The sequence below is a fragment of the Ananas comosus genome, linkage group 17, assembly GCF_001540865.1.
Source record: "Ananas comosus cultivar F153 linkage group 17, ASM154086v1, whole genome shotgun sequence".
In the NCBI taxonomy this organism is placed as follows: domain Eukaryota; kingdom Viridiplantae; phylum Streptophyta; class Magnoliopsida; order Poales; family Bromeliaceae; genus Ananas; species Ananas comosus.
Window position 1 is genome coordinate 6,570,015 of NC_033637.1, and position 26,110 is coordinate 6,596,124.

Genomic DNA, 26,110 nt, shown 5'->3' on the forward strand with positions numbered 1-26,110 from the left:
TATCTAATAACAAAGTACTATAATATAAATTAAATAATATATATATATATATATAGAATTAATAAAATTATAATATATATAATATATATATACTATATTATAAGTAGTATTATATATATATATATATATTATATATGATATTATATAATAAATATATGGTATAAATAAATTAGTTATATATTATATCTAGAAATATATATATATAATATATATATATACTATATATATAATTATATATATATAATATAATAATAAGTAATATATATAAAAATTATGTTTAAAATAAAATTATATAGTAATAATATAATATAGAACTAGGCCTAATATATCTATATAGCCACCAAGGTAAGACTGAGATCATTACAGTGCAACTAAACTCCTTCTGTTCACGAGTTTGGGTAATTTAATTACATAAGCACTCGTCAATGTTTAGGAGAAAATGATTAGAAGAGAAAGTTACCGCGATATTAGTTTTCACTTAAATGTTAATATAAACCCGTTTTTTTTTCGGGAAGCCCGTAGTACAGTTGGTTCGCATGCGTATCTGACTCCCGTTCATATCGATCAATAGCTCATAGTCGAAGGCTCGACATTCTGCGACCCAATGCACACGAATGGTTCTGATGCACGTTGCGAAAAAAAGGTTTAATGAATTACATGTATTAACAATAACGGCGTTATCATGCGTGATAAACGAAATGGCATTTCGTCGCTTCATCGAAGACCAAATCGATGAAATAAAAATGCTAGATTCGATGCCCAGTCATGCCTGAACGCGCTGTGGCGCAATCCTTCGTAATCGAGATGATCTTCGAGAATCGTGAAAAGCCGTTAGAGTCAAATTTGCAAAATTTATTATCACGATAAGTCCAATATTTATCGCCTCTTGCGCGAATTCAAAGTAGAGGACTATTTACGCCCTAATTCCACACCGTTGGCAGGGCTGGAATGCATAAATATTAACTTGAGTGTTCCTCGCAAAAGTTCACCTTGAAAAATGGGCTCTAGCGTTTCCCGACTTACTGCCACGTTCACCTAACGTAACCCTAGCGCCTCACACACCTCTGCCCAACTGCGCGCAACGCCCCAGCGCGGCGACCTACTCAGGCCGCCGGAAGCACCCCGACTCCTCTCATTTCTCTTCGGACACCTCTCTACCAACTTGGCCGAAAGTTAGGAAGCAAGCCTTTTCACCCCTTGAGCATCTCCTGGGCCGAACCCAAGTCCCTCCCGGCGTCCTTCCCCCCCCCCCCCGCCGGCCCGGCCACCCGACCGCCGCGAAACCACCCTCTGTCCTCCCTCCCAGCTCGGATCACCGTTACGAGCGGTTATAACTCGACGTCCACGCCTCACCTCGCCGCAACACGCGTCTGTCGCCCCGCGACTCGGCAGCCGGCGCCACGTCCCCCACCGCTCCCGCGCGCGCGTCTGCCGTACTCAACATCCTGCTGCTCGCTGGAACCGTCCGGCTGAGGCCGAGCTCCGCTTCAGCCCAGCGTCGCCTCGCCTCCCACGAGGCACGTTCCCCCGGACTCCTGGACTGACTGCTCTCTGCTCCGGACCGTCCGCCTCCCGCGGACCCAACCCTAGCTATCCGTCGGGTCTGCGAAGTACATTCTTAAGTTCCAGCACTTTTTCGATTGCCGATCACTTTTTCCGTGATCATGAGCCTACCTAACCCGAAAGGAGCACGGATGATAGGTTTCGTGGACATTGTGCTCAACCTCGAGACCAGCAAGATGCCCTTATTAGTGAGTTAGTCCGATCTCGCGCCGTCGCGCGCGAATAACAGAACCTTCGCATCGCTCGGACGTCACTCCCAGCGGCCGCAGTGCTTCGAAAGGTCAGCACGCCTTCCTCATGCTTAAACCTACAGCTGAGCCATGATTCGTTAATTGATCTATGGTTTGCCTGACATCCAGAAAAGCCTTAAAACACATAAAATGTTGCGATTCTGATCAATTATGGGCTTTTGGATTTTGCTCGATTGTGCTGCTGTTTCCGCAGATGTTGGGTGATGTAACCTCTAGACTATCCCGAGCCCCAACCCTTGCCGAAACCAAAAGTGGTTCTATCAGAGCGTTGTTCCGTACAAATCCGCCGAATTAGAACATGTATTTCGATTCGAAGTTCATCCGACGACGCTTGTGGGTTGAAGTCTGAGCACCTGAGTCTTGTTGGCTGTCACCCGCTCAGTTTCAAGCGGTTCGAAAATGCTACGTGTGAGCACGGGGTGATCTCCGGTCATTTCGACGTCCGCATTTCGAATCGTTTTGGAAACCCATTCCGTGGGCTATAATGGTTGTTAATAGCGTTGTCAATGTCAGAGTTAGATCTAATCCCGTTACTTTCGTATGTCGATGTTCACGTTCTCTTCACATCGAGAGACCTTCGTACCAACACGTACAGGCTATTTCACGCGTAGCGGTACAGTGGGCACGCATCATGTGAGATTCTTCACACCTACGTTTACTCTACCTACAGTTATATGAACTTATGCACTGTAATTTATATCTTCATTCCTTCCTACTCAGTTATTTCTATATCGATATCAATGACGTAGAAGTAAGTATCTTATCTGTTCCATATATCTTTGATTTTGCGGTCCCACTATTTTAATCTATTACCTATCTCGTCGATGCACAGTTCTATCTTTCATAGCGATCAGCCATAGTTGCATGCAACCATATGACTGATCATGCCTGAGGGCTGGATTGTCGGCAGTGCCAGATTCGAATCTTTGAGCAACTACACTGATCGCACTCAGTCACGCTATTTCACAAGAACACCACGGTTTATCCACCCAACGAGGTGTTCTTTCGGGAAAGGATCCAATCGTGAGCCCAGGCTTTATTGCGAGCGTATATGCTTCTGACCCTAGCTTCATTCGAGGGTCACGTACAAGTGAGCAGGACATGGCCTGATGGCTTTGACCATAGGGCAGCGAATTAGCACTTTGAGAGTTAGTCATGACGCAATGCATACATAGTGTATGTATTATCAACACCATCTGTTATATATTAGCTCCTGTTCTATTACCTGATCTAACTTGCAGCTCCTACTTATTCAGATCTTTACTTACAGTCACTATATATATCTAGTTCCCGTGATAGACCCTCCCGCTCTCCGCATTCATACCAATGGAGGGAGAGCATGTTATCATGTTCCAATCTCTCTCTATATATTATTATATAATAATTTATTACATAATTTGCTATTTATTTTTATAAAATATAAAATATATAAATAAATATGAAATAATTTAGACTATTGTTATTAGATATAAATGTAATTTTAGATGTGAAGGTAATATAAGGTTTACACTTATATATAGATGTACAGATAATATTTTTCGTATACAGAAATTTGTACTATTATATACGTAATTATAATTTTTCTTTTCTATTTAATTTAGGAGATAAGATGAATCTGTACATGTACATCAACATTATTCTTTGGATGTACCAAATGACTGATTCTTTTGTCTGTAGAAATGTGTTGCGAACTTTTGTAGCATATTAGTCATTTGCCACCTGAGCCATCTTTTAATTCTAACTTATGATAACCAATTAATCTGCTTAACTCTTAGGTGTAGGCTAATATCCACAAATAAATATGCAATTTTTTTTTGTTTGTTTAATTATTTTTGCTCATTTTATGCTAGAAATTGCAAACCTTGTTGGTAACTTAATACAAAATATATATACTTTGATTTAGATATATTTTAATATATTTTAGTTGTTTTATATGCAGGCCGTATTCGCGATTCTCCTGTCATGCTTGCCAAACGTCAAACTTTTATGAATGCAAGTGGTGAGTCTGTAAGTAGATATCTCCGACTTATCCAAATTATGTACAACTATCTGAAGCAATTCTCATTATTATTCTATTCCAATTTTATGATGCAAATTAGGACTTCTTTATGTAGGTTAGTTCGCTGGTTCTATATTACAAGATACCACTGAATCAGGTACTTCCGGTATATATATCATATTGTTGTTATGCAACTATTGATATTTAGTTCTTACTATTAGTTTTTTANAGCTAGAGGTGCCCCTACTGCAGGTAGATGTTTTGTTTCGAGTTTATGTACATAGTGGACTTAACTCGCCAGTGCGAGTAGCTTTGTATTTTGGATCTGGACTATGTATATGAAACTCAGTTTGTTAGCTTCTGTTTTCTCTAGCAGCTCTCTACTACTGTTCGTAGTAGTGTTTGTTCTACAGGTACAGCTATCGCTTCGTATACACGGGAAATTCCTTTGTATACGGCGGATTTGTCGGCGCGCCCGGGAAAAGTGTAATCCGGGGCGTGACATAGAGAGAGTGTGAGATAGAACATAGAGGGAGGGGGGAACGTACCATGGTATGGGTGACTTTTTGTGTCCATATATTTATGAATCTGTACAAGTACATCAACATTGTTCTTTGAATGAGCCAAATGACTGATTCTTTTACCCGTAGGAGAGCCAAATGACTGATTCTTTTGTCTGTAGGAATGTGTTGCGAACTTTTGTAGGTGTAGGCTAATATCCACAAACAAATATACAAGTTTGTCTTTGTTTGTTTAATTGTTGGTGCTCATTTTATTCTGAAAACTGCAAATTCTGTTGGTAACTTAATATAGAGTATATATATACTTGGATTTAGATATATTTTAATCGATTTATATGCAGGCCGTATTGGTGATTCTCTTGTCATGCTTGCCAAACCTCAAACTTTTATGAATGCAAGTGGTGAGCCTGTAAGTAGGTGCCTGTAACCCATCTAAATTATGTACAACTATCTGAAACAATTCTTATTATAGTCCTATTCCAGTTTTGTGATGCAAATTAGGACTTCTTCATATAGGTTGGGTTGCTGGTTTCATATTACAAGGTACCACTGAATTAAGTACTTCTGGTATATATATTATATTGTTGTTATGCAACTATTGATGTTTAGTTCTTACTATTAGTTTTTGATGGATTTTTAGTTCTGTTACTTTGCAGATATATGATGACTTGAATTTACCTTTTGCAAAATTGCGGCTACTATAAAATGTCGAAACTTAAAATTTAAATTTTAACATTTAAAAGTAAAATTTCAATATTTAAAGTTTAGTATTTGATTTTTTTAAATTCAATTTGTAGTTTAAAAAAAAAAAAAGAAAAAGGAAAAAGGCTGGGAACTTACTAGTTGAAACAAAAGATGAAAGATTTGGATAACTTGCACTTTATGTATCAAAAAAATATCACTTTGTTGCTCTTCCTCCCAAGCAAATCCCCACACTCCATCCCTAGCAGCCGGCAGGCGGCACTCCGCGGCAGACCGGAGAAGGCAAAGAGAGGAAACAAATGCCGGCAGCTCTTTTCTCCTCCTCTCTCCTGAGTCTCCCCCCTGCCCTCTCTCTCCAAAAACCCACACCATCATCATCATCATCATCGTCGTCATCATGCTCGCTGCTCAAGCTCTCCTCTCGTTCTCCTCCTTCCTATAACATCGCCTCCTTCCGACGACGCTCTTGCGCTTCCCGACGCTTCTACAGCCCACAGGGAGACCGTCATCCTCCACCCTTCCCTCCTCTAATAACAGCAGATCCTGAAGCGAAGGGCGACGCTTGGGATCCGTCACGGCACGAGGCCCTTCTCAAGGGGGGCGAGCAGGTCGTCTCCCTGCTTCAGGAGATGCTCAAACTGGTATGCTTCTCCCTCCTGAGCCCACCCAATTTCATGCTCCATGCATAGTTTCCGAAATTTCGCTTTTAGTAGGTTATGAGTTTTTAGAGAATTTCTCTTTTATGGGCCGTTTTGATTCGATTACTCAAATCTTTAACCTTTATAGACTGATTTTTGTACCCAGCTTGATTAAGTCGTTTATGATTCTTTCGACAAAAAAATTAAGGCTCATCATCAGTTATTTATAGTCATATGAATTACATGAAATATGCAATCAAGCTCGTAAAGTCGAACAACTCATTCAAAATTTGAAGTTCAAATAGTCATCAATGGCCCATATGAGATGAATTATAAGAGGTCGGGTAGCGAAATCAGAAGTTTTAAAGGTTAGTCATATAAAGTGAGTCATAGTTTTGGGTAAGTTCTATTCATTTTTACCTTCTTTTATAGGATTTCATACTGTCGGCATTTTTACCTTTAGGCGCTGTCTTGATGCATGGACATCTTGTCTGGTATAGAACTTTGATTTACTCAAAAGATTTTGTTTGATATAATTCTTCGATTTGCTCAAATTTTTTTTTTTAAGAATAAGATAGATTATCTCGTAAGTGACACGAATGTCAAGTGTTAAATAATGTAAAACAATCCTTTCTCCCTACCATGTTTGGCCATGAGACTTTTTGATTGGCTCAAAACTTGTGCTTGAATTAAATAGGAGGGAGTTAATGGGACGAAAGGCTTAGCGGGACTCGAATTTAGAAATTCCTGCTCTGATACTATGTTAAATTATGTGAAACTACCATTTATATTCGAAAGTTTAAGCTACCAAAGAACAACACTTTTAATATTTATATACAACATAAAGGAGCTAAAATCAAGCTACTAGCTTGCAATCATGTAAGAAAATCCTCATATTGCATAAGTTATCATAACTTACGTCGACATCTGTACAAGACCTTAACGTTTTTTTTCTTTTGCATGTTCATTCCTTCATACATCATATGCACGTCTCTTTATTTTGATTTTATCCTTTGACAGGTTAAAGATATAGTTTAGAGAAAAAAAAAAAAAACCCTCTAGCAGAATAGCTTTTGAAAGAACTTAATTTGAGGGTAAAATTTTAAAATTTAAGGAATTATATGAAAATATAAAAAGTTAGATTTTTCTAATTGTCTTCAAAGTGAAGGACCTATATAGAAATTTTTGTACCTTTCTCCTATTCTTTTAAATGACTATTTGGTGTGTTGTTTTTACCTTTTTTTTTTGTGGAGAATTATCTCTATATCTATGTAAAGTAGTGAAATCGCAGGTATATTCCTCAACAATTTTTTTTTAATGATAGAATAATTTTTTTTAATGCCTTTCTATTTGTTGACTGGTTAAAATTACTTTTTTCTATTAAAACTTTACTTTTGGATTGACATTTTTGTAATATTTGTACTGTTACTTTATATTTCTAATGTCTCGGTTCTGTTTTCTTGCATTATGTTATGTGAATCCTAAATTCTGCATGCTTAACAAATTAAAATAATTTTTTTAAGGGCATAATGGCCCTATGTAATTAGTGGTTGTTGATTAGCAATAACAAAATTAAAACTCTGTAACAACATATCCATGATTTCGAAACTTTGTAGGGATATATATTCAATCTGCCTTTTTTTTTGAGAAATGATGATGGTATGGTGGTCGGTGTTGTAGTTGGAGGACATGGAGATGGACGAGGCATCAGAGCCGATGGCGGTGGAGATAGTAGCACAGGGGGTTATCGGGAAGAGGGTGGATGAGATGGAGTCTGGGTTCATGATGGCTCTCGACTACATGATCCAGATTGCTGATAAGGATCATGACGAGCAGGTGCTCGATAAATATTTGGATGGATTCATATATAATTTCATTCCGTATTTTATTTTCTTTTTTCTTCTCTTTATGATAAACTTCTTGTGTTTGCTTCAAGCTCAATGATTGAGTTAATGAATTAATTACTATACAATAGAATAGGCTAGCGGCGATGAATTGTTTGCGATATATACACCTATTAGTTATGCTTGGCACTGCAAAATAAAAACTTAGTTGTAACTTGTGCTTCCTTATTTCTTCTAAGAAAATGCCTTTATGCATCTAGTAGGGGCGCATTGGAAGCTAACTGACAATAACAAGAAAAAGGGGGTTACACAAGTTTGTCTGCCAACACATTCAATCACATGGAATATAAGATTGACAAAGAGAAAACAGAAGCGGTGCAAGAAACTTTTAGAGGATAGGTGTTGAACTTTGGAAGAATAAATTTCAATATCTAATGATCTACCACCTATACATAAGCTGTTGTACTTTCGAAGTAAATAAATTGTTGCAGAATTAATAATGAAAGAAAACATAAATCTTAGCTCTTTCTTGCTTTGCATAATTATATCTTAGATCTCTACAATATGTTATATTGAAGCTTGATAACTTAAAATCAAGAAAAATGAATGACATGAATTGCAGTGAGGGTGAAAGAATCCCTCGAATAGGAAGATTTGAATCGAGTGAAGATGATTTCTCCACTAACATTATGTTTAGTAGACATTTGATAGAGGTTGGATAATGGGAAATTGCGCATGAGAGGGCTTTGAAATATGTCAGATTTCACTTATAGGAACTTGGCCCTCCTAATCTTAACTCTTATCTCCTATTTACTTACATTGGTTACCTAGCTTTAAAGTGAGAAAGTATAATGGAAAGCGTTCCATGGCAAAAAAAGTCTTTTGGGGTGCACATCACGTTTTGGTCATCTGAGAAGTGTGCTAAACTAACAGAAAAGGAAGAAAAGATGCCATCAGGAAAAACTCTTTTGGCACTGTTTTTCTTATCATTTCCTGATAAAAACCAAATCAATACAGATTGGTTTTGTCAATTTCAGGCAAGATTGAAAAGCTGAGTTAAGCAGGTGACTTAGGTTAGGCGTCATTACACTTACTGGCAACACCTATTGCACCAATACATGATTTATCTTATTCAGTAATCCCTAATGTAACACTTGTTATCATGCTTATCGTGTAAGATAGAAATTTCCTTATAGGAAGCATTTGGATTAATGTAATTGCAATTTGGTCACCCATAAATTAAGTATAGTGAGAGTAGAAATATTAGTCTCACTGTCGATTACGGTGATGCTGAGTAGACCCACTGCCTAGTCTTGAGCCATATGTTGCATCTTTTCACGAAAGATAACTTTGGATTTTTTGGCGAAATAGTTTCAAGGAAATGAGTCCATGGCTTGATGGCAGATCTCCTTAGCATTGTCATGATCAATGTTAAAACTAGTATATCTACTCTTGCTAAACTTGATTTACAGGCAAGTTTAAATTAAATCCAAAGACCTCATTGTAACATATACATGCATAGTTTGCTTGAATACTATATTATCTGTTGTTCACCTTGCATTCCTTATTATGCCAGCGCAAGTCCATTCTAGAGGTGATCAAGCAAACAGTTTTAGATCATCTCACAAAGAAGTGCCCTCCACACGTAAGTCTTACTCTTAAGATATTAAACTACGCAAATTATATTTGTTAAATGTGATGGAAAATTTCGATACAACATTATATTGGACTTTGGTGACTATTTAATAGATTTGGAGCAGGTTCAGGTGATTGGTCTTCTATGCCAAACTCCTCAAAAAGAAAGCAGACATGAATTACTACGGAGAGTAGCTGCAGGTGGAGGCGTATTTAAAAGTGAGAACGGCCTTAAAGTTCAACTTCCAGGAGCAAATCTTAATGACATTGCTGACCAGGCTGATGATTTGCTGGAGGTAAGTTCAGATGTTTGAAGAGGATGGTATTTTCAAAAGAGGATTCATAAAGAAAAGTTAGAATATTTTAGTTGTTTGTCTATAGTATGTGTGTTAGAGATATCGAAAACACAGATGTTTTGCATTATTTGGTTATAGAAACTGGCAAGGATTGCCTTGCTGGTCAGCATGGGGGGCATCTGCCAACTGTGTCAATATGCCTATGTTGACCGTGTTCATGTGCCTGTACATAACAGGGGCCCCATACAGGGCCTATGGCTGACTGTGCCAAGTTTCAACATGTAAAGTGCTGTGGCACGTGCTGTGCCAATGGCTTACCGGCCTAGCCAGTACCAGTCGAGCATCAATCCTTGGTTCACAGGTTATAGAATAGACTAAGCAATCAAAAGACAAAATGAGCATGGTGAATATTTCAATTACAATACGACTAAAGTCCCTTCGATTTTTTGGGCCAAGCCTGCATGTATATACAGTGATATTTAGTGAGCCATCTGAACCCCAAATTTCAGTTGTCTAAAAGTCAAATGTTTTGATGGCCCATCTAAAATTGCTTGTGGATGAAGTTCAGGCTAATACTTGATTTTATCAAGATGCACTGATCCAGCACTATCCTGATTTGAGACGCGTACTGTGGTGTTATAATCCTGTACATTTGGGCATCGTAAATTTCTTAGTCCACATACAATACATGGAACATTTATAAGGTCCTTCTGTCATAAAATGCAATCCAATTGGTTTATCCGACCATCCTTGTGGTGCATGTTAAATTCCTCTTGAGTTGTAACTTCTTATGCTCATTTGGAATTCTGTGGAGTCAATAAATTTGGCAATTGAAAACAAAAAAAGCTTTTGGTCTTCAAAGAAATGTGCCTTTTCTTCTTAAATGTTTTTTACAACAGAGTTTTTGGGTGACTAAGCCTACAAAATCTTTTAAATAAAAAAAAGGCATTCAAAATTTTTATTTATAAAAATAGGCCGATAAAAGCGGTGAATCATTTACCCTTTTTTAAAAGCGGTGAATCATTCGCTATGAATCATTCACCGCTTTTATCCTAATTTATATATTTTCTACATCCAAACTTCAAAAGATGTATAGTATTAAATACTAAAAATAGTTTTAATCCTTTGAAGAAAGCGGTGAATGATTTACCACATTTAAAAAGCGGTAATTCATTCACCGTATAGACCTAGTTTTGTAAATAACTTTTTTAGAGGACTATTTTTATAATTATAGTATTTTCTAAGGCTATTAATAAAAAAATTCTTTTTACAACTGTTAATCAAGTATAAAATGCAACGTATTTTGGATGCCTAACATGTTGTTTTGCTTCTAACTAGCATTTCTTGTTTCATCTTAACATTGTATGTTTTTATATTTTGATTATATTTGCTGTTACAAAGAAAGGCACGCTTCGGATTTTAGAAATATAGCACCAATTTTTTACTATTGCAAGGTTAACAACCAAATTCAATTGTAGTGAATTAAACATTTCATGTTGCCAAGATTTCATGTTGCGTACACTACATTTATCTGAAAAATGGCATGATTTGTAGAATAATAACCACTAATTATTTCTTTTTATTTTTTTCCTACTCTTTAATGCACAAAACCTTTAATTTTTCTTTTCTTCTGTTTTCAAGAATATGGAATCACGACCTACTCTTCCTGATCGAAAGCTGTTGGCAAGACTTGTTTTAGTCCGAGAGGAAGCTCGAAATATGATGGGGGGTGGGCTATTGGATGAAAGAAATGATCGTGGTCTCAGTACACTCCCTGAAGCAGAGGTATGTTTTGGCCTTGTTTGTTTTAATATTCTTTATGTTGATATAGCTACAAATTATGACCTTGGACTGCTAATTTTAATAAAACTACTACTTGTTTCTGCCACAGTATGCTTGAGGACTATTAATCTTTAAAAATACATATTTGACATATTTAAGATCAAGGATTAAAGTGTCGCCCTGTGCCGTACGACACGAGGCGACACGTATCGTGGCCCCAAGAAGGGGGCACGGTACAGGGAGATCTCGGACCCCCCTCTGTGTCGCGACACTGTGTTTTTTTTTTTTTTTTTTGGCTTTTTTGCTTTTTTTTTGGTTTTTGGTTTTTTTTTCTTTTGTTTTGTTCTTTTGGGTACCAAGAAACATCCGGGTATCCCACATCCTCAAAGACATTACAAATTAAAGATCTACTTGTTAGGTAAGTAAAAAAAATTATAATTTAATCTTTTTATTTATCAATATACATGCAAATTTTAAATTTACATATTCTATAGGCCCGAGTCCTCCTCATCCACCATAAACATTCATTTTTTCTTCACAAATTAGTTTATTAAAATTTGTCGCACTACGAAACTTTTGGTGAATTAGGGTAACAAAATCGAACTCAATAAACAAATTTTGAGGCACATCAAATATAATATTTTATTTTTGCGTTAGAAGATTGAAAATACTGATAAAATTAAAAGCTAAATTAAATCAATTGATACGTATATTTATTTAATTTGTTTGTCATATAATGTATTGCTTAATTTTTTTGATAGATCTAATAATTTTTTGAAAAGATAAATGAAAAAATTTCAAATACTTTTTAAAATAACTTTTTCCAATATTTTTTCCAATAATTTTTTTGTATTTTATAAAAAAAAGACTGTAATATGGTCAAAAGAAAGAAAGAAAGGTGTCTTTGCATTTTAAAAATTCCAACTTGTAAAAATTTTTATTCTGCATCAGGTATAGTTGTATTTTACATACAAAAAAACTTACATATATATTAATTGATGAGTATAGTAAGCTATATATTGTAAATATTCATAATTATTTGATTAAATATTTCAAAATAACATTATAAGAGTTTATTAGAATAAAAAAAACTGAAATATGTCCGTGCCAAAGCATGCCAGTAAGAGGTCATGAGTATCCATCGGCACGCAAGCGTACCATGTGTCGGCACGGAAGCGTATTGGTGCCGTACCGTGTCAAGCAGACAGCAGCACGCTCTTGTGCCATGGCACATTAAACCTTGCTTCAGTGCCGACGCACGGGGGCATGGCGCTGTCTGCCTAGCATGGTACGGCACCGGCACACTTCCGTGCCAAGACGTGGTACGCTTGCGTGCTGATGGATACACATGATCTCTTACTGGCACACGCTTTGGCACGAACTTATTTTAGTTTTTTGGGTTCCAATAAGCTCTTATAATATTATTTTAAAAGATTTAATGAAATAATTAGATATTTGTAATATATAATTTACTATACTCTTCAATTAACATACTTGTAAGTTTTTTTGTATGTAAAGTTAAGGTTTAAAGTGCCGTGGCACGAGGGCCGCTGTCTGCCTGGCACGGTACGGCACCGACACGCTTCCGTACTGACACATGTTACGCTTGCGTGCCGATGGATCTTCGATTAAATTATAATTTTTTTGACTTACCTACAAACTATGTTGCACAGATACGGATACGGGGATACGGATACGACACGATACGGATACGGCGATACGGCAATTCCTAAAACTTCTAGGATACGATACGCGGAATATACTTGAATAAAATATTATTTTAAATATATTTAAATATATGTTGATTATATGTAATAATATATTGAGAACAATCAGGACATCTGGACTATATTAAGGAATATATTCTAATATGCATTAACTTGTATAATTGTTCTACATATGTTCATAAAAAAAGATAATCAATCATATAAAATAATAACTCAAAAAGTATCAAACCAACTATCATCCAACTTGATCAAATGATAACAATAGATATGTAGTCGCATAAACTAAATAATTAGCCATTCAATATATATGTATGTTTTGTTAGTTCTATTATTAAATTAGTAATAAAAAAAATATGCTAACAATTTAATAGAAAAGGAAAAAAAATAATATTTTCTATAGCCTTTGTTGCTTAATGCTAGGTTGACAAATTAGATGAAAGAGAGTAAATACTGTGTGAAGATAGAACGAGAGGGAGAGCCTTCTACCATTCAATAGCAAAAAGCGTCTTCTACCATTCAAGAGCAAAAAGATAGATGAAATGACAAATTGAACAGAGATTGACGTTTTTCTCACTCTTTTCCTTCTTTCCAATAAGTTTGGACGTAAGCTTTTAAAAAAATTTTAAGTTTCGATCATTTTAGACTAAAAAAGAAGCTAGCCGTGTCCCCCCCGTATCCCCCCGTATCCCTCACGTATCCGAGCCGTATCCGAGCCGTATCCGATATTTTTTAATTTTTTAAAATTGCCGGATACTTCATTCCTGTATCGAACACGTATCGGGCGCGTATCGATATCCGATACGTATCCGATATGGGTACGGCATGAAATTCGAAGTATCCATGCTTCATAGCCTACAAAGTAAATCTTCAATTTGCAAGGGGGATGTGGGGTACCTGGATGTTTCTTGGTATCCCAAAGTACAAAACAGAAAGGAAAAAAAGAAAAAAGCAACAAAAGAAAAGCAAAAAAGCAAAAAAGAAAAAAAAACACACACACACACACGCAATGCTGGCACGGCTGCGCGATACGCAGCACAGTGCCGCGGCACAGGGGGGGGTCCGAGACCCTGCTGCCCCGTGCCGTATGACATGGGGCGGCACTTTAATCCTTGCTTCAGATATCCTATCTTGTTCCTTTGCAAGCTATATTTCATTTCTTCCTTGCAATGTTTTCACAGGTTTCTTCTCTGTTCTAAACATAGACCAAGAAATTTCCCAAGCATATATGCTCTGTGATCTTTAAAATTAAAGAAATTTCTGAAGCTATTCCATGTATCTTTAGTAACATCGGAAAGTTCAGAAATTTGACTGCATCCTCTGACTTTTCTCATCAAGCATGAGAAATGGACGAAAGATGGTTTTTGTAGTAAGTAATGTTAAATTGAAAATCTCGCCGAAACTCCTAGCTTCGAAGAATATTTTCATCCAGATTCTCTTAAATTTCATATCACTGCCCTTTTCTTTGCTACAATGTCAATTGCAAATATTTGCAATGCTTCATTAAGCGGTATAACAGGGCAAGCCATTTTTCCTGCCCAAAAGGATAGCATAGGAGATTTAGCAAGCCACACATAATATAAAGGAATTATCTTCTCACCTCAAATAAGGCCTCAATTGTTTTGGATAAGCAGCCAAATCCTACTGAACTTGTTGGCCTCTAATCCTCCGCAGGTTCTAGGTGTCCAGAGACTGATGTTGACTCAATATGTAAGGTTCTAAGAAGGCCCGTAAACCTTAGTAAACCTTAACATAGTTTACGTAATGTCTCAATTCAACCCAAGACAAGCATTTTAAGTGCATTAATTAAACAAAGTAAACAGAAACATAATTGAAGAATAAAATAAGAAAATTCTAGCATCTGGTCAAAAGGTCAAGTAATCCACACGACATAGGGACATCGCCTCATCATATTAGTTCCTTTATAGCCACCATGAGTTGTGGCTGCCTTTTGCCCTATTGTCTTGTAGCCGCTCAAAACAGGAGCATTCTCAAAACTTGAGAAACACCAAAAGATCAATCCTAAATCCCATCATTCTGATTTCTGAAGCCAATGAGGAGAAAAAGCCATCAGAGAGCCCTTGTAGGGACATAAATTATATGAGGACCATCCCCAGCCTCGTCTCTTTGGTCCTAGGTTATCTGTACACCTTGTGGCCCTTCATATATCGTGAGGTAGCAATATGTCAAGATGGCTGGCCAAAATAAAAGAAGACCAAAAAGGTTACATTGTTTTACTTTCACTGGTAAAAATGCACGTGTGATATCAATATATCAATCTTAAAAAATAATTTAATAACATAATTAAGTATATGTATGAATCTTTAATATTGGTGATAAACAGAAATGTAGTTATTTGATATAATCAAATGAGAAATAAAAAGTCAATTTAGTACGGAAATAGCTAATGCATTATTCATGTCGAATGAGTATTTTTTTAATTAAAATTGGATGATTGAATTTTAATAGAAGAATAATGGAATTGGAGAGCAGTCCATCATGTTGTATGCAAGTATTAGATGCAGTCGGCAATTTGTCTGCTAGTAAAACAGAGGAAAACAATTACACTAAGGTATCGTTTGGTTCGGGGATAAACAAAAAGCGGCTATTTCAGGGATAGGTATAAATTGAGGTATAAGCGGGGATTAGATCAATTTTGCGTTTGGATGAAAATTGAATTATTCCTCAGAATAAAAAAAATAACGTTTGGTTAGGTAAGATGGAATAAGAGTTAAAGTGAGTAGTTATAAATGAAAAATAATGATATTATCCTTTCTTTATATTAAAATTTAAATTTTTATATTTTATATTTATATTTTAGAATAAAATATAAACTTTTAAATTTTAAAATGTTAAAATCTCAAATTTACAATTTTAAAAAAATTAAAATTTTAAATTTTAAACTTTAAATTTAAGATGAAATTTTAATTTAAAAATACAAAATATCAAATTCTAAATATAAAAAAAATTAAAATATCAAATTTTAAAATTTAAAATTAAACAATTTAAAATTTAAAATTTTAATTTTATAATTTTAAAATTATAAATTTTAATTTTTGAACTTACGAAATTTAAATTTTATAATAAATTAATAACTCTCTCTCTCTCTCTCTCAACGGGTGGAACAAGCTGGGTTATCCCCGCTTGTTCCACCTTGGGGTGAGAACATTAGTTCCCACCCCTTAACAGGCTATTCTAGAATAGCCCGTTAAGGTGGGAATTAGTGTTTCCACCAAATTTTTTTTGTGTTTGGGGGATAAGAGTGGAATAAACTCTTGATTCCACCCTTAACCCCCCAACCAAACATAGCCTAAATGTTTAGAAATAATAATAGTAATAAAATAATTAGTACTATATTTTAAATAAATTTAAATATTTAAATATATTGCATAGGAGGGAACGTTAAAAATTATTAAGTTGTACATAATGTGCATTTGTTGAAAATGATTTAAATCATACGAGCTCTAATATCTAGTAAATTAGAAAATTAATCTATAGGAAAGAAAGCCAATACTTTTGGCGTTATATGTACAAAATCTAAACAAACATATATAGAGTGCATGAAAGGAGGCAAGGAAGAAGTCGATTTATTGCACTCGGTGTATCTCTAGCAAGGATTAAAGTGCCGTGGCATAGGATTGTGCCGGAAACTTGGCGGCACGATATGGCACGGTGCGTGCGGAGCCGTGTCGATGCGTGCCGGTCAAAAAAATTCTTGTATGCCGACACATAATAGCATGAAATATTTATTTTCTTTAGCAACAAAAAATTCTTGTATGCCGAACTCGACTTCCGCCACACTCAACCTCCTCTAAAAAATTAATTAAATAGTAAAACCTAAACTCTATTTCCTTTATAATGGGTTAGAATTACCTTATTTATAATAAATTAGGATTACCTTTAAATAATAATAAAAACTTTAATTATATAATAAGTTAAATTTTATAGCGATAAATTTACCACTATATTTAGGAGATAACAGGATCCACTTACTTACATCAAAACAAACAACGGAACTTAAAAAACAAATTTTACCAGCACCAAGTTATATCAAAACAAACAGAAGAAGTAATTGAATTTAACTTTCAGACTGTATGAGTTACGTCAAAACAAACAGCAAAAAAATAATCACACTTCAGGAAAACTCAAACACCACTGCACCTAACTTACGTTGGATCTACAGATTCGTTAATCCAAACGCCCCCTTAACGATTTGACGGTCATTTGTTCAGTTTAACGACTTGATGGTCATATTGAATTTGAACTCGATTTGCTTAGTTTAACGACTTGATGGTCATTTTGAGTTGAGCTTCATTTGATTTGCTCAGTTTTACGACTTCGCGGTCAAATTAATTAGAGCTTAGTGTTGGCTTGCTCATTTTAACGACTTGGCGATCATTTGTTCAGTTTAATAATTTGATGGTTATTTGTTCAGTTTTACGACTTGATGGTCATTTGTTCAGTTTAACGACTTGACGGTCATTTGGATTTGAAGCTCGGAAAATTGGTTCATAATAGAGGCCCATTGGGAAAGCCCATGAAATTAGTTCATGAAATTAACTCATGATAGGGGCCAATTTGGAAAGCCTATTAAATTAGTTCATGAAATTAATTCATGATAGGGGCTTATTTGGAAAGCCCATTAAATTGGTTCATGAAATTAATTCATGATAGGGGCCTATTTGGGAAGCCCATGAAATTGGTTCATGAAATTAATTTATGATAGGGGACCCATTTGGAAAGACCATGAAATTGGTTCATGAAATTAATTTATAGTAGATGCCCATTTGGAAAGATCATGAAATTGTATCATGAAATTAATTTATGATAGGGGCCCATTCGGAAAACTCATTTTGTTTCATGAAATTAATTCATGGTAGATGCCCATTTGGAAAGCCCATGAAATTATTTGGCTAAATTTGGTTTGGTTGGAGGTATTTGGATGATATAAGTTTGGTAGTTTTGGGCTTTATGCTAATGGGCTTTGGTGGTTTTATTTATGAAATAGATTGGGTTGGGTTTTATTTGTGGACTTTGGATTTCAGGTTTTATTTGTAGACTTTGGATTTTGGGGTTTTATTTGTGGACTTTGGCTTTGGGTTTTATTTCTGGACTTTCGGTTTCATAGGTTTTATTTGTGGACTTTGGATTTTGGATTTTATTTGTGGACTTTGGGCTTTGGGTTTTATTTGTATGTGGGTTTTGGGTTTTATTTGTGGATTTTGGGTTTTGGGGTTTTATTTGTGGACTTTGTATTCCATGAGTTTTATTTGCAAACTTTGGATTTTGGGTTTTATTTGTGGACTTTGGATTCCATGTGTTTTATTTGTGGACTTTGGGCTTTGGGTTCGAATTTGTATGTAGACTAGATTCGGAGATTTATTTGCATGTGGACTGCATCAGCACGTGGGATGGATTTGGGGCCCGTGTGCAGATTGGGCCTGTATTTACTTAAGGGCTGGATTCAGGGCCGTGAGTAGACTGGGGCCTGCATTGTACACGGGCTAGATTCAGGGCCTGCGTGTAGACTAGGCTGCATCTGCATACAAGCTGGATTCAGGACCCGTGAGTAGACTGAGCTGCATCTGTATACGAGCTGGATTCATGGCTCACGAGTAAACTGGGCCTACACCATCATATGGGCTGGATTCAGGTTTTGGGCTGGATTGGGTTTGGCTTCATTTTATTTTTTTTCTTCGTGGACTACATATGGGGTTTTATTTATTGGGCCCATAATTAAATTGTAGGTTGAGCTCCTTTAAATTAAATAACTCCAAACCATTCTCTCATTTTTTTTTCTTTTTTTTTTTTCTTCCTTTTTTTTAAAATTCGAGTGCAATTAATTTGGTTTGATCTAAAAATCAATACCAAATTTCAATACCAAATTCATGAATCACCAGTTTTTTTTTGCACTCATAGAGTGCCGCTAAGACAACCCGTCTCAAACACGAGGCTTGATTAGTCAAGTTACGCCTATCACAAAGATGGTGATTTGATCAAATATATACCTATCACGAGGATGGCGAGTCGAATCGTGCCTATCACGAAGATGACGAATGATCCGAACAATCAAAATATGTTCATCATATATATATATATATATATATATATATATATATATATATATATTGTTATTATTTGTCCAAATATGCGGGTTTGATGGTGTTGAGCCTATCACGAAAATGGCCGCTCGATCAACCCTTTGACCGACTGTGAGACCCCAGATAGTCCTATATATGAGATATAATAGGGCTAAACTCTTTAACCCGGCTTAAGCATTTTGGGTGGTGGCAAGGCCCAAGAGGTTAAGAGAGTTAAGCGTGCTAGGACGAGAGTAGTCTTAGGATGGGTGACCCCCTGGGAAGTTAGGGTGTCACACCGACCGTGTTGAGCCTATAGCAAAGATGGCCGCTCGGTGCAGGGATTAGCGATACATACACGGGTGAAAGAGACAAAGCTCTTCCCCTTTTTTTTTTCGTTTTTTTTTTTTGGTACGGACGGAGGGAGGGGAGGTGTGCATAGCACACCCCTCTCTTTACTTGCTAGCCGCGCACCAAGGAGGACACACGCGTGGAAGGGAGTGAAAAGAAGAAAAGAATTTCTTTGTTTTTTTTTACCTTTTTTCTTTTTTGTTCTTTTTTTTGTTGGCTCTAAAACTCTTTCTTTTTTCTGCTAGAAAAACCCTAGGACCTTCTTTTGCAGGTTTTGATTATATTTTATAGGAGATTCAAAAGTGATTCCCTTTTGGGAATAATTCAAAATACCAATCTATTGAGGAAGGAAACCTCAATCAAATAATTTATACTCTTTTACGGATCAGAGGAGGTGAGGCTGCCTCTTCTTTCTTTTTTTTGTCTTTTTTCTTCTTTCTTTTCTTTTTTTATTTCTTTATTCTTTCTTTCTTTTTGTTTTTGAACTTTCTCTCTTTTCTTTTGGAATGTAATTTTCTTTTTTACCCAAGCATTTAGATATATATATAAGAGATCAAGGATTAAAGTGCCCATCGGTACGGGCCGTATCCACCATGCCGTATCGTGCCAGTAAGATATCGGCAGGATAAAGCCCCTGTGCTGATGGCACAACTCAAAACCCTCTATTCTTGAAATTAGTAAGTAATTTTGTGAATAAAGTTCAAAAGATTTGATAAAAATATATAATGAATACTTGGCATATTTTGTTGTTAAAAAAAATAAATATTTCGTGCCATTACGTGTCGTTTTATGACATTTAGAAGGTCTATTTATCAAAAATCATAATTTTCAAATGTCTATTTCTTACGAATCTAATGATATCCTTTTTATATTATTTGTTTTGGGGACTACATGATGCCTAGGCAATAGATTTTCAAACATTATTACCTTGTTAGTAAAAATGAATAGAACTGCAACGGACACCCATTTTGATCTGATTACCTTATCTTAAAAATTTTAATTGTACTTCTTAACCTTTTGATTTATTTGATTTGAGACGATTAATGACTCTTTACTTAAAATTTTGAATGTGTAGTTTATCTTTACAAGTTTAATTAATTAGTTTGTTTTATGCAATTTATTAACTATAAATTCATTAAAGTAAACAATTAGCTTGAATTTTGTATCGGAAGGGCCAATAATGATTTAAATCAAACAAATTAAAATGTTGGGTGGTCGAATTAAAATGATCTATAGTTTTGGTGAGTTACTATACATTTTGACCTCAAATTCTGAAAGTTTGGATGGTTGAATCAAAATGGTTTATAGTTTAGGTGAGTTCTATACATTTTTACCTACTTTGCATTATAAGTTCTTTAGATGTTGACAATCACAATTTTTTGCATAACACTTTAATTTTAAGACAAACATTATATGTTGGAGTTTTTTATAAGATATACAGATATACTGAGTGTGCACAATTATTTCTCATCATTCCGGGGAGTGAAAGGCGCATGTTTTAATTTACTTGTTCTTCCTTGTGATATGTGATAAGTCACAAGTTGGCTGGATTCTTGAGTCTTAATGAGGTGAGATTAGGGAAGGTTATTCCCCAACTAGGAAACTGTCCTCGAGCTGCCTCCACTCCGCTATAGAAATTGGGCTGTGACCCGAAATTCCAGTGAGCTGACAGGGGCCGTTGCTGGCCCCACATTAGGGGAAAGAACTGCATTGGATGGGCTAGGAGAAACTACATTTCATACGATAACGGAAGAAAGTACAATAATATAGTTTCCCATCATGGACCTATGATTAGGTGTGAGTGCTCTAACAAAATAATCGTACGAACAAGATAAGGAAAGGTGAAATCCCCTCTATTTAGCTCCTAAAAGCTAAAGAGAGGGTGGAAGAAATGAGATGGAAGGGCTGTTAAAGTAACTAAGAAACAGACCATGTGAAAAGAATATCAAGTCTCTTGCAAGATGGTGCAGAGTATGCAAGAGTTAACTTGATTGAGGGAATAAAAAGAATGTAGGGCAAACTTAGGGAATAATATACTTGATAGTTACAATTATATGTGAGAAGTGTTGGGAATTATTATGATTGTCCTGCATCCCCTACTAACAAAGATACATGGAGCAGAGAGTACCGCACAATACCTTCGTCCATAAAGAGACAGAGAGAGATGTATTTTGCTATACAAAGAAATAAAAATACAACCCTTCACCTTTATGTTTTCTCCAAACCCAAATACCATGTGACTTCAGGTGAGACCCATTGTTCTCTTGTTTCACGGAAAGTCATGAATATAATACCAGAATAAAACTTTTCATAATCTTATTTAGAGAAGACTAAACTAAAAGAATAAACCTTTATGCCAAATTACTCTACCAGAGCCCTAATCGCTTGCACCTTTATTGGGCTATTCCTGATGATCGCATCATACACCCGCACTAGAAGAACACCACTGTACAAAGACCTCTAATTAATTTTGCCACGCATACCTTGGCCTAACTCACCATTGTTGGCTTAAAAGAGCAAACATCCTGCCTTGTAGCAGAGGACGGGGTCGGTCGAGTCACAATTGAAGCCTGTGGGAAACTATGTGGGAGGCTAAGGCGGGCTGAGTCATAATCGAGACCCGTGGGGCGTTGTGTCTATACTCTTTTAAGTGAATTGGTTATATCTTTCTAACAACTTGAATATTTGGAATTAATGATTAATGACAATGATCTAAAAGTGGTACCAGCGCAAGTCACGTATTCGATTCCTGCATGCTGCAAATATGTGTAGGTGCTGGAGGGGTTGTTGGCGTAAAGGGTCTAGCATCTTGCCTTATGGTGGAGGCTAGGGTGCGCTGAGTCACAATGAAAGCTTGCGGGATGCATGGACGAGGTCGGGGGGTGACGAGTCACAAGCGAGACCCGTTGAGCGCTGTGTCAATATGCTTTAAATGAATTGGTTGTATTTTTCTAACAACTCGAGCTTTTGGAGTTAATAGTTCGTGCCAACGATCCGACTACCATGCATATATAGTAGTTTCCATAAACTCGGTGTAAAATTCCTTTTGTGAACCATCAATTCTTTGGGGACTAATTATATTTACTATAATGCCCTTAAGTGCAAAAGAAGGCATATTTTAACATTCTCCACCTTGACCCTTCTTTTTTTTCTTTTTTTTTTGTACTTCATTGCTCTAGCTCATCCTATCGCCCCTTCTCCCCGAGGCTTATAGTCATTAGCAATCTTGCAAATTAGCAAAGTTTAGGCAATGTTTAAACTTCTTCGTTATCCTAGGCTATGTTGGCATATAGGTTTTTTCTTCTAAATTTGTCTTGTCTAACTAAGGCTTAGAAAAGTTCTATTTTGGTATTCTTTTTGGGGCTTTTCATTAAACAAGAGAGGGTGGGTTCCACCAGAAGGCCTTTGGTTACGGGTTTGGAGAAGACAGAATCATGTACTTTTGATTCTTCATATGGTAGAATGCATCTCTCTCATACATCCTTTGGCCGTAGGCAATTGCTAAACCATATAAATATTCTAGTATCTTCTTTCGGCATTTATTTTCTCTGATCATTTAGCATACTCTACTTCATGCATTTGTTAGTAGCGCATGTAGGACGGTATTAATAGTTCGCTACAAGAAGGACATGAATGACTATAATGATGAAGAAGATTTGCTACTCTTCAGAATAGAAATACTTTTTGAGTGGTTTCAACTTTCAAGGCTAAGAGATAAAGAGGACCAAACAACAAGCTTGTTAGTCCAATATCTAAAGCTTAATTCTGTCCCAAGAAGATGAAGCCAAAATACCATGAGCCAGCTAGTGCTATACTTTGCAATTTAATGCAATGCCTTTGTTTATTTAAATTCGCACCTCTGCTCAACTATTATTTTTTTTCCACATTCTGTCCGCATTTCTATGGAAATCGGAAGCTGTTGTATATTTGCAATTTCATAGTGATGGACTCTGCCGCTAATATATCTTTCTCATATGCTCTATTAATGGTAGAAAATGCAGAAGCAACATTCTGCTGCAATGAAGAATTCCATTGCTTGTTTCGTTTTCTCTTTCCTTGAAAGGTTTTCGTTATGGTCTGAACAAGATCTAGAAATGATCTCCTGTTTTTCTGCACTATTGAGGTGCTTTGGACCTTTATTTCACATCAGTGATGCTACATTCTTTATCTGTGTAATTAAAGTCAGAATCAGCTCAGCTGGAAATGTTTTCTTCTATTCAAATTTGCGGTCTAGGTTTTGTTGTTTCAGACTTCATCAACTCATTTAGATTTGGTGGTTTCAGAAAGATAAATGAAGGATAAAAATGGTTCTTTACATATTCAATCTTCTTTTACACCACCACCACCCCCAGCACCCCATAACGATGGTTGATTCGTGCATACATATTTATTTTGTTGGCGTTTTTACTCTTTTTTCTTCTTTTTTTTTTTTACACATTTTATATAATTGGATACGCCGGCAGATGAACTTTCATATTCTTATAATGGTTGTGTAGCTGAAATGCACTACAGCTGGATAAGGGATGATGACATCTAAAAGATTAAAGAAGAAAAAAAATAATCACTTTGAAGTTTTGCATTTTTGTTGCCAAACAAAAACTTTGAATGCAATCCACCATCTGATCCTACAGTCTTTCGTATAGAAATTCTATTAAAAAAGCGAAAATATGTCAACAATACCAAACAAGGCCTTAGTTTATGACTAGTCATTCCTTTCATCAGGTTTCATTCATGAACTTTTACAGTAAGTTTTGTTGCTTAATCATCACCAAATAATGTCCCAGGTGAACTTCCTGAGCAAACTAGTTGCTCTGAGACCAGGAAAAACTGTCCAAAAAATGATTAGTGATGTGATGCATGGGAAAGAGGAAGGTGCTGATAACCTGGAAACTGGGGATGATGAAGTTTCTGATGGCAGACAAAAGAATCTAAGTGGAGTAGCTGGAAGGGTGAGACTTACTTTGCTTAGGCCCTCTTTGGCCACCTGGTTCTTACTGCAAAATTGTTATTTGAAGAAGCACTAATGGCTTCTTCGTTAAAATCTTTTCTACACGTTTTTGCTGCAGAAACAAATCTAAGCTTCAAGCTGCATCTTTTGTTCCTAAAGCTTTATTAAGCTTTCCGTTGCAGCAGAAGCTTGGATTATATTTTAGCCAAGCACAGCTTCCACTTTCTAGAGTACAGGAGATACTCTGTGAAAGCCAGGCCAAAAATGGGCAAATAGTGCTTTAAATCTCCAGTAGTTTTGTAAATCATATAAAAGAAGGTAGCCCATATAGCTATGACTGACGGCATAGTCTTGGTTTTTTTTTTTTCAGGGAAGTGTTACAGGCCGTAGGCCGCGCCCTGTTCGACCTGGTATGTTCCTGGAGACAGTTTCCAAGGTACTAACTAACTCTTCGGTCATCCCTATTTTCTTTAAATATGTACGTAGTACTGTTTCTGATGATCTGGATTAGTTAAAAAGGATTTTAATTGCTTCACTTTCTGGCTAGGTCTTGGGTGGGATATATGCAGGAAATGTATCCGGAATCACTGCACAACATCTAGAATGGGTAGCTATACTACTACTATCTTCCTACTCTTAACTCTTGCGATGCGTTAAGCACATAATTAACAGTTCTTTCTATTCTTTTTATCTTTTCTTTTCTTTTAAATCCCCTTTCAGGTGCATCAAAAGACGCTTGAAATTCTTCAAGAAATGGCCTACTGACTTCATGAAAATGATCCTTAGCCTATGTCCCCACTGTATCCCATCTTCGTGGGTTGAGAGAATCTTTCCAGATTTGAAGAAATTTGATCCAGTGGTTTCAAGATGAAATGCTTCTGCATAGAGAAAACATTTCAGATGTCTAGAACCTGGTCGAGACGCCAAGCACATGTTTAGTTTTATCGCTTCATCGACAGCTTTTACTGGTACGACGAGAACTCGGCAGTGTCATTATGGACCCACCCATCGGTGGTGAAAGTTGATCATGCGAATGCCGACCTAAACAGATGCCTTTCATCATCATATGTAAATCAACTGTATCATAGTACTTCAGTTAGTACCCCTTTCTGATTGGAAAGAAGATGACTACTTTGGATTGTAAGTTATCCACTTAGTCATGTAATGCAGGTGTGACTGATATTTTAATGGATAGGTTAAGACTTCTTGTAACTTTATAGCCGGCAAAATGAATGTCAAATTCTTTTCTCTAGTCAATGAGCTGTATCTGAAATTTTGTTCGTGTTACAAGAAAAACCAAAAAAGCCCTGGCTTGTTGGGTGCAGAATGCTGAAGAAAATTGAGGAATAGAAAAAGAAAATAAATTACACGAGTAATATCCTTGTTGATTTATCCATGGAGGACCAAAATATTCCTTTTGATTTTCAAAAATTCCTGCAAATTTCCCTTATTTCCCCTTCTAGGGTTTACTATTTTGATAATTTTAGCATAAATTTAAAATATTTAAATGGTAGTAAGGGGAAATAAATAAGTAAAAGCTCCCCTTTTTTTTTTGTTTTTTTGTAGATGAAGGCTTTCAAAGAACACAAAGACCCCACAGATACAGGAACTTAAAAAAAAAATTCACTGAAAGTAAGTAAAGAATTTTGTGTGGGTTGGTTTGAGGAAAAGGGTTCTCACAGCAGATGAGTAGATCTACTCAAGAGGGGGTGGTGGATTGGACACCAAAGTAACGTGTTATGTAGATCCGAAGACGAGTCAATAGACCACTTTATT

General features: G+C 36.1%; 1 protein-coding gene across 2 annotated transcripts; it reads left to right on the forward strand.

Moving 5' to 3' along the window:
* On the forward strand, positions 5,217 to 25,591 carry LOC109723235. Of its 2 annotated transcripts, none has more exons than XM_020251540.1 (9): positions 5,217 to 5,677; positions 7,355 to 7,510; positions 9,095 to 9,163; positions 9,285 to 9,449; positions 11,091 to 11,234; positions 24,171 to 24,335; positions 24,705 to 24,770; positions 24,882 to 24,941; positions 25,055 to 25,591. In XM_020251540.1, the coding sequence occupies exons 1-9, from the start codon at positions 5,336 to 5,338 to the stop codon at positions 25,097 to 25,099; spliced, it is 1,212 nt and encodes a 403-aa protein (XP_020107129.1). In that variant the 5' UTR covers positions 5,217 to 5,335; the 3' UTR covers positions 25,100 to 25,591. The 2 variants fall into 2 exon arrangements, with proteins under 2 accessions (XP_020107129.1, XP_020107128.1); XM_020251539.1 differs by having other exon boundaries at positions 5,218 to 5,677; positions 9,279 to 9,449.

Coding starts and splice junctions, on each gene's coding strand:
- LOC109723235 (XM_020251539.1), top strand. CDS start 5,336: ATGCCGGCAGCTCTTTTCTCCTCCTCTCTCCTGAGTCTCCCCCCTGCC. Junction 7,511..9,094: donor ATAAGGATCATGACGAGCAG/GTGCTCGATAAA, acceptor TTATTATGCCAG/CGCAAGTCCATTCTAGAGGT. Junction 24,336..24,704: donor TAAGTGGAGTAGCTGGAAGG/GTGAGACTTACT, acceptor TTTTTTTTTCAG/GGAAGTGTTACAGGCCGTAG.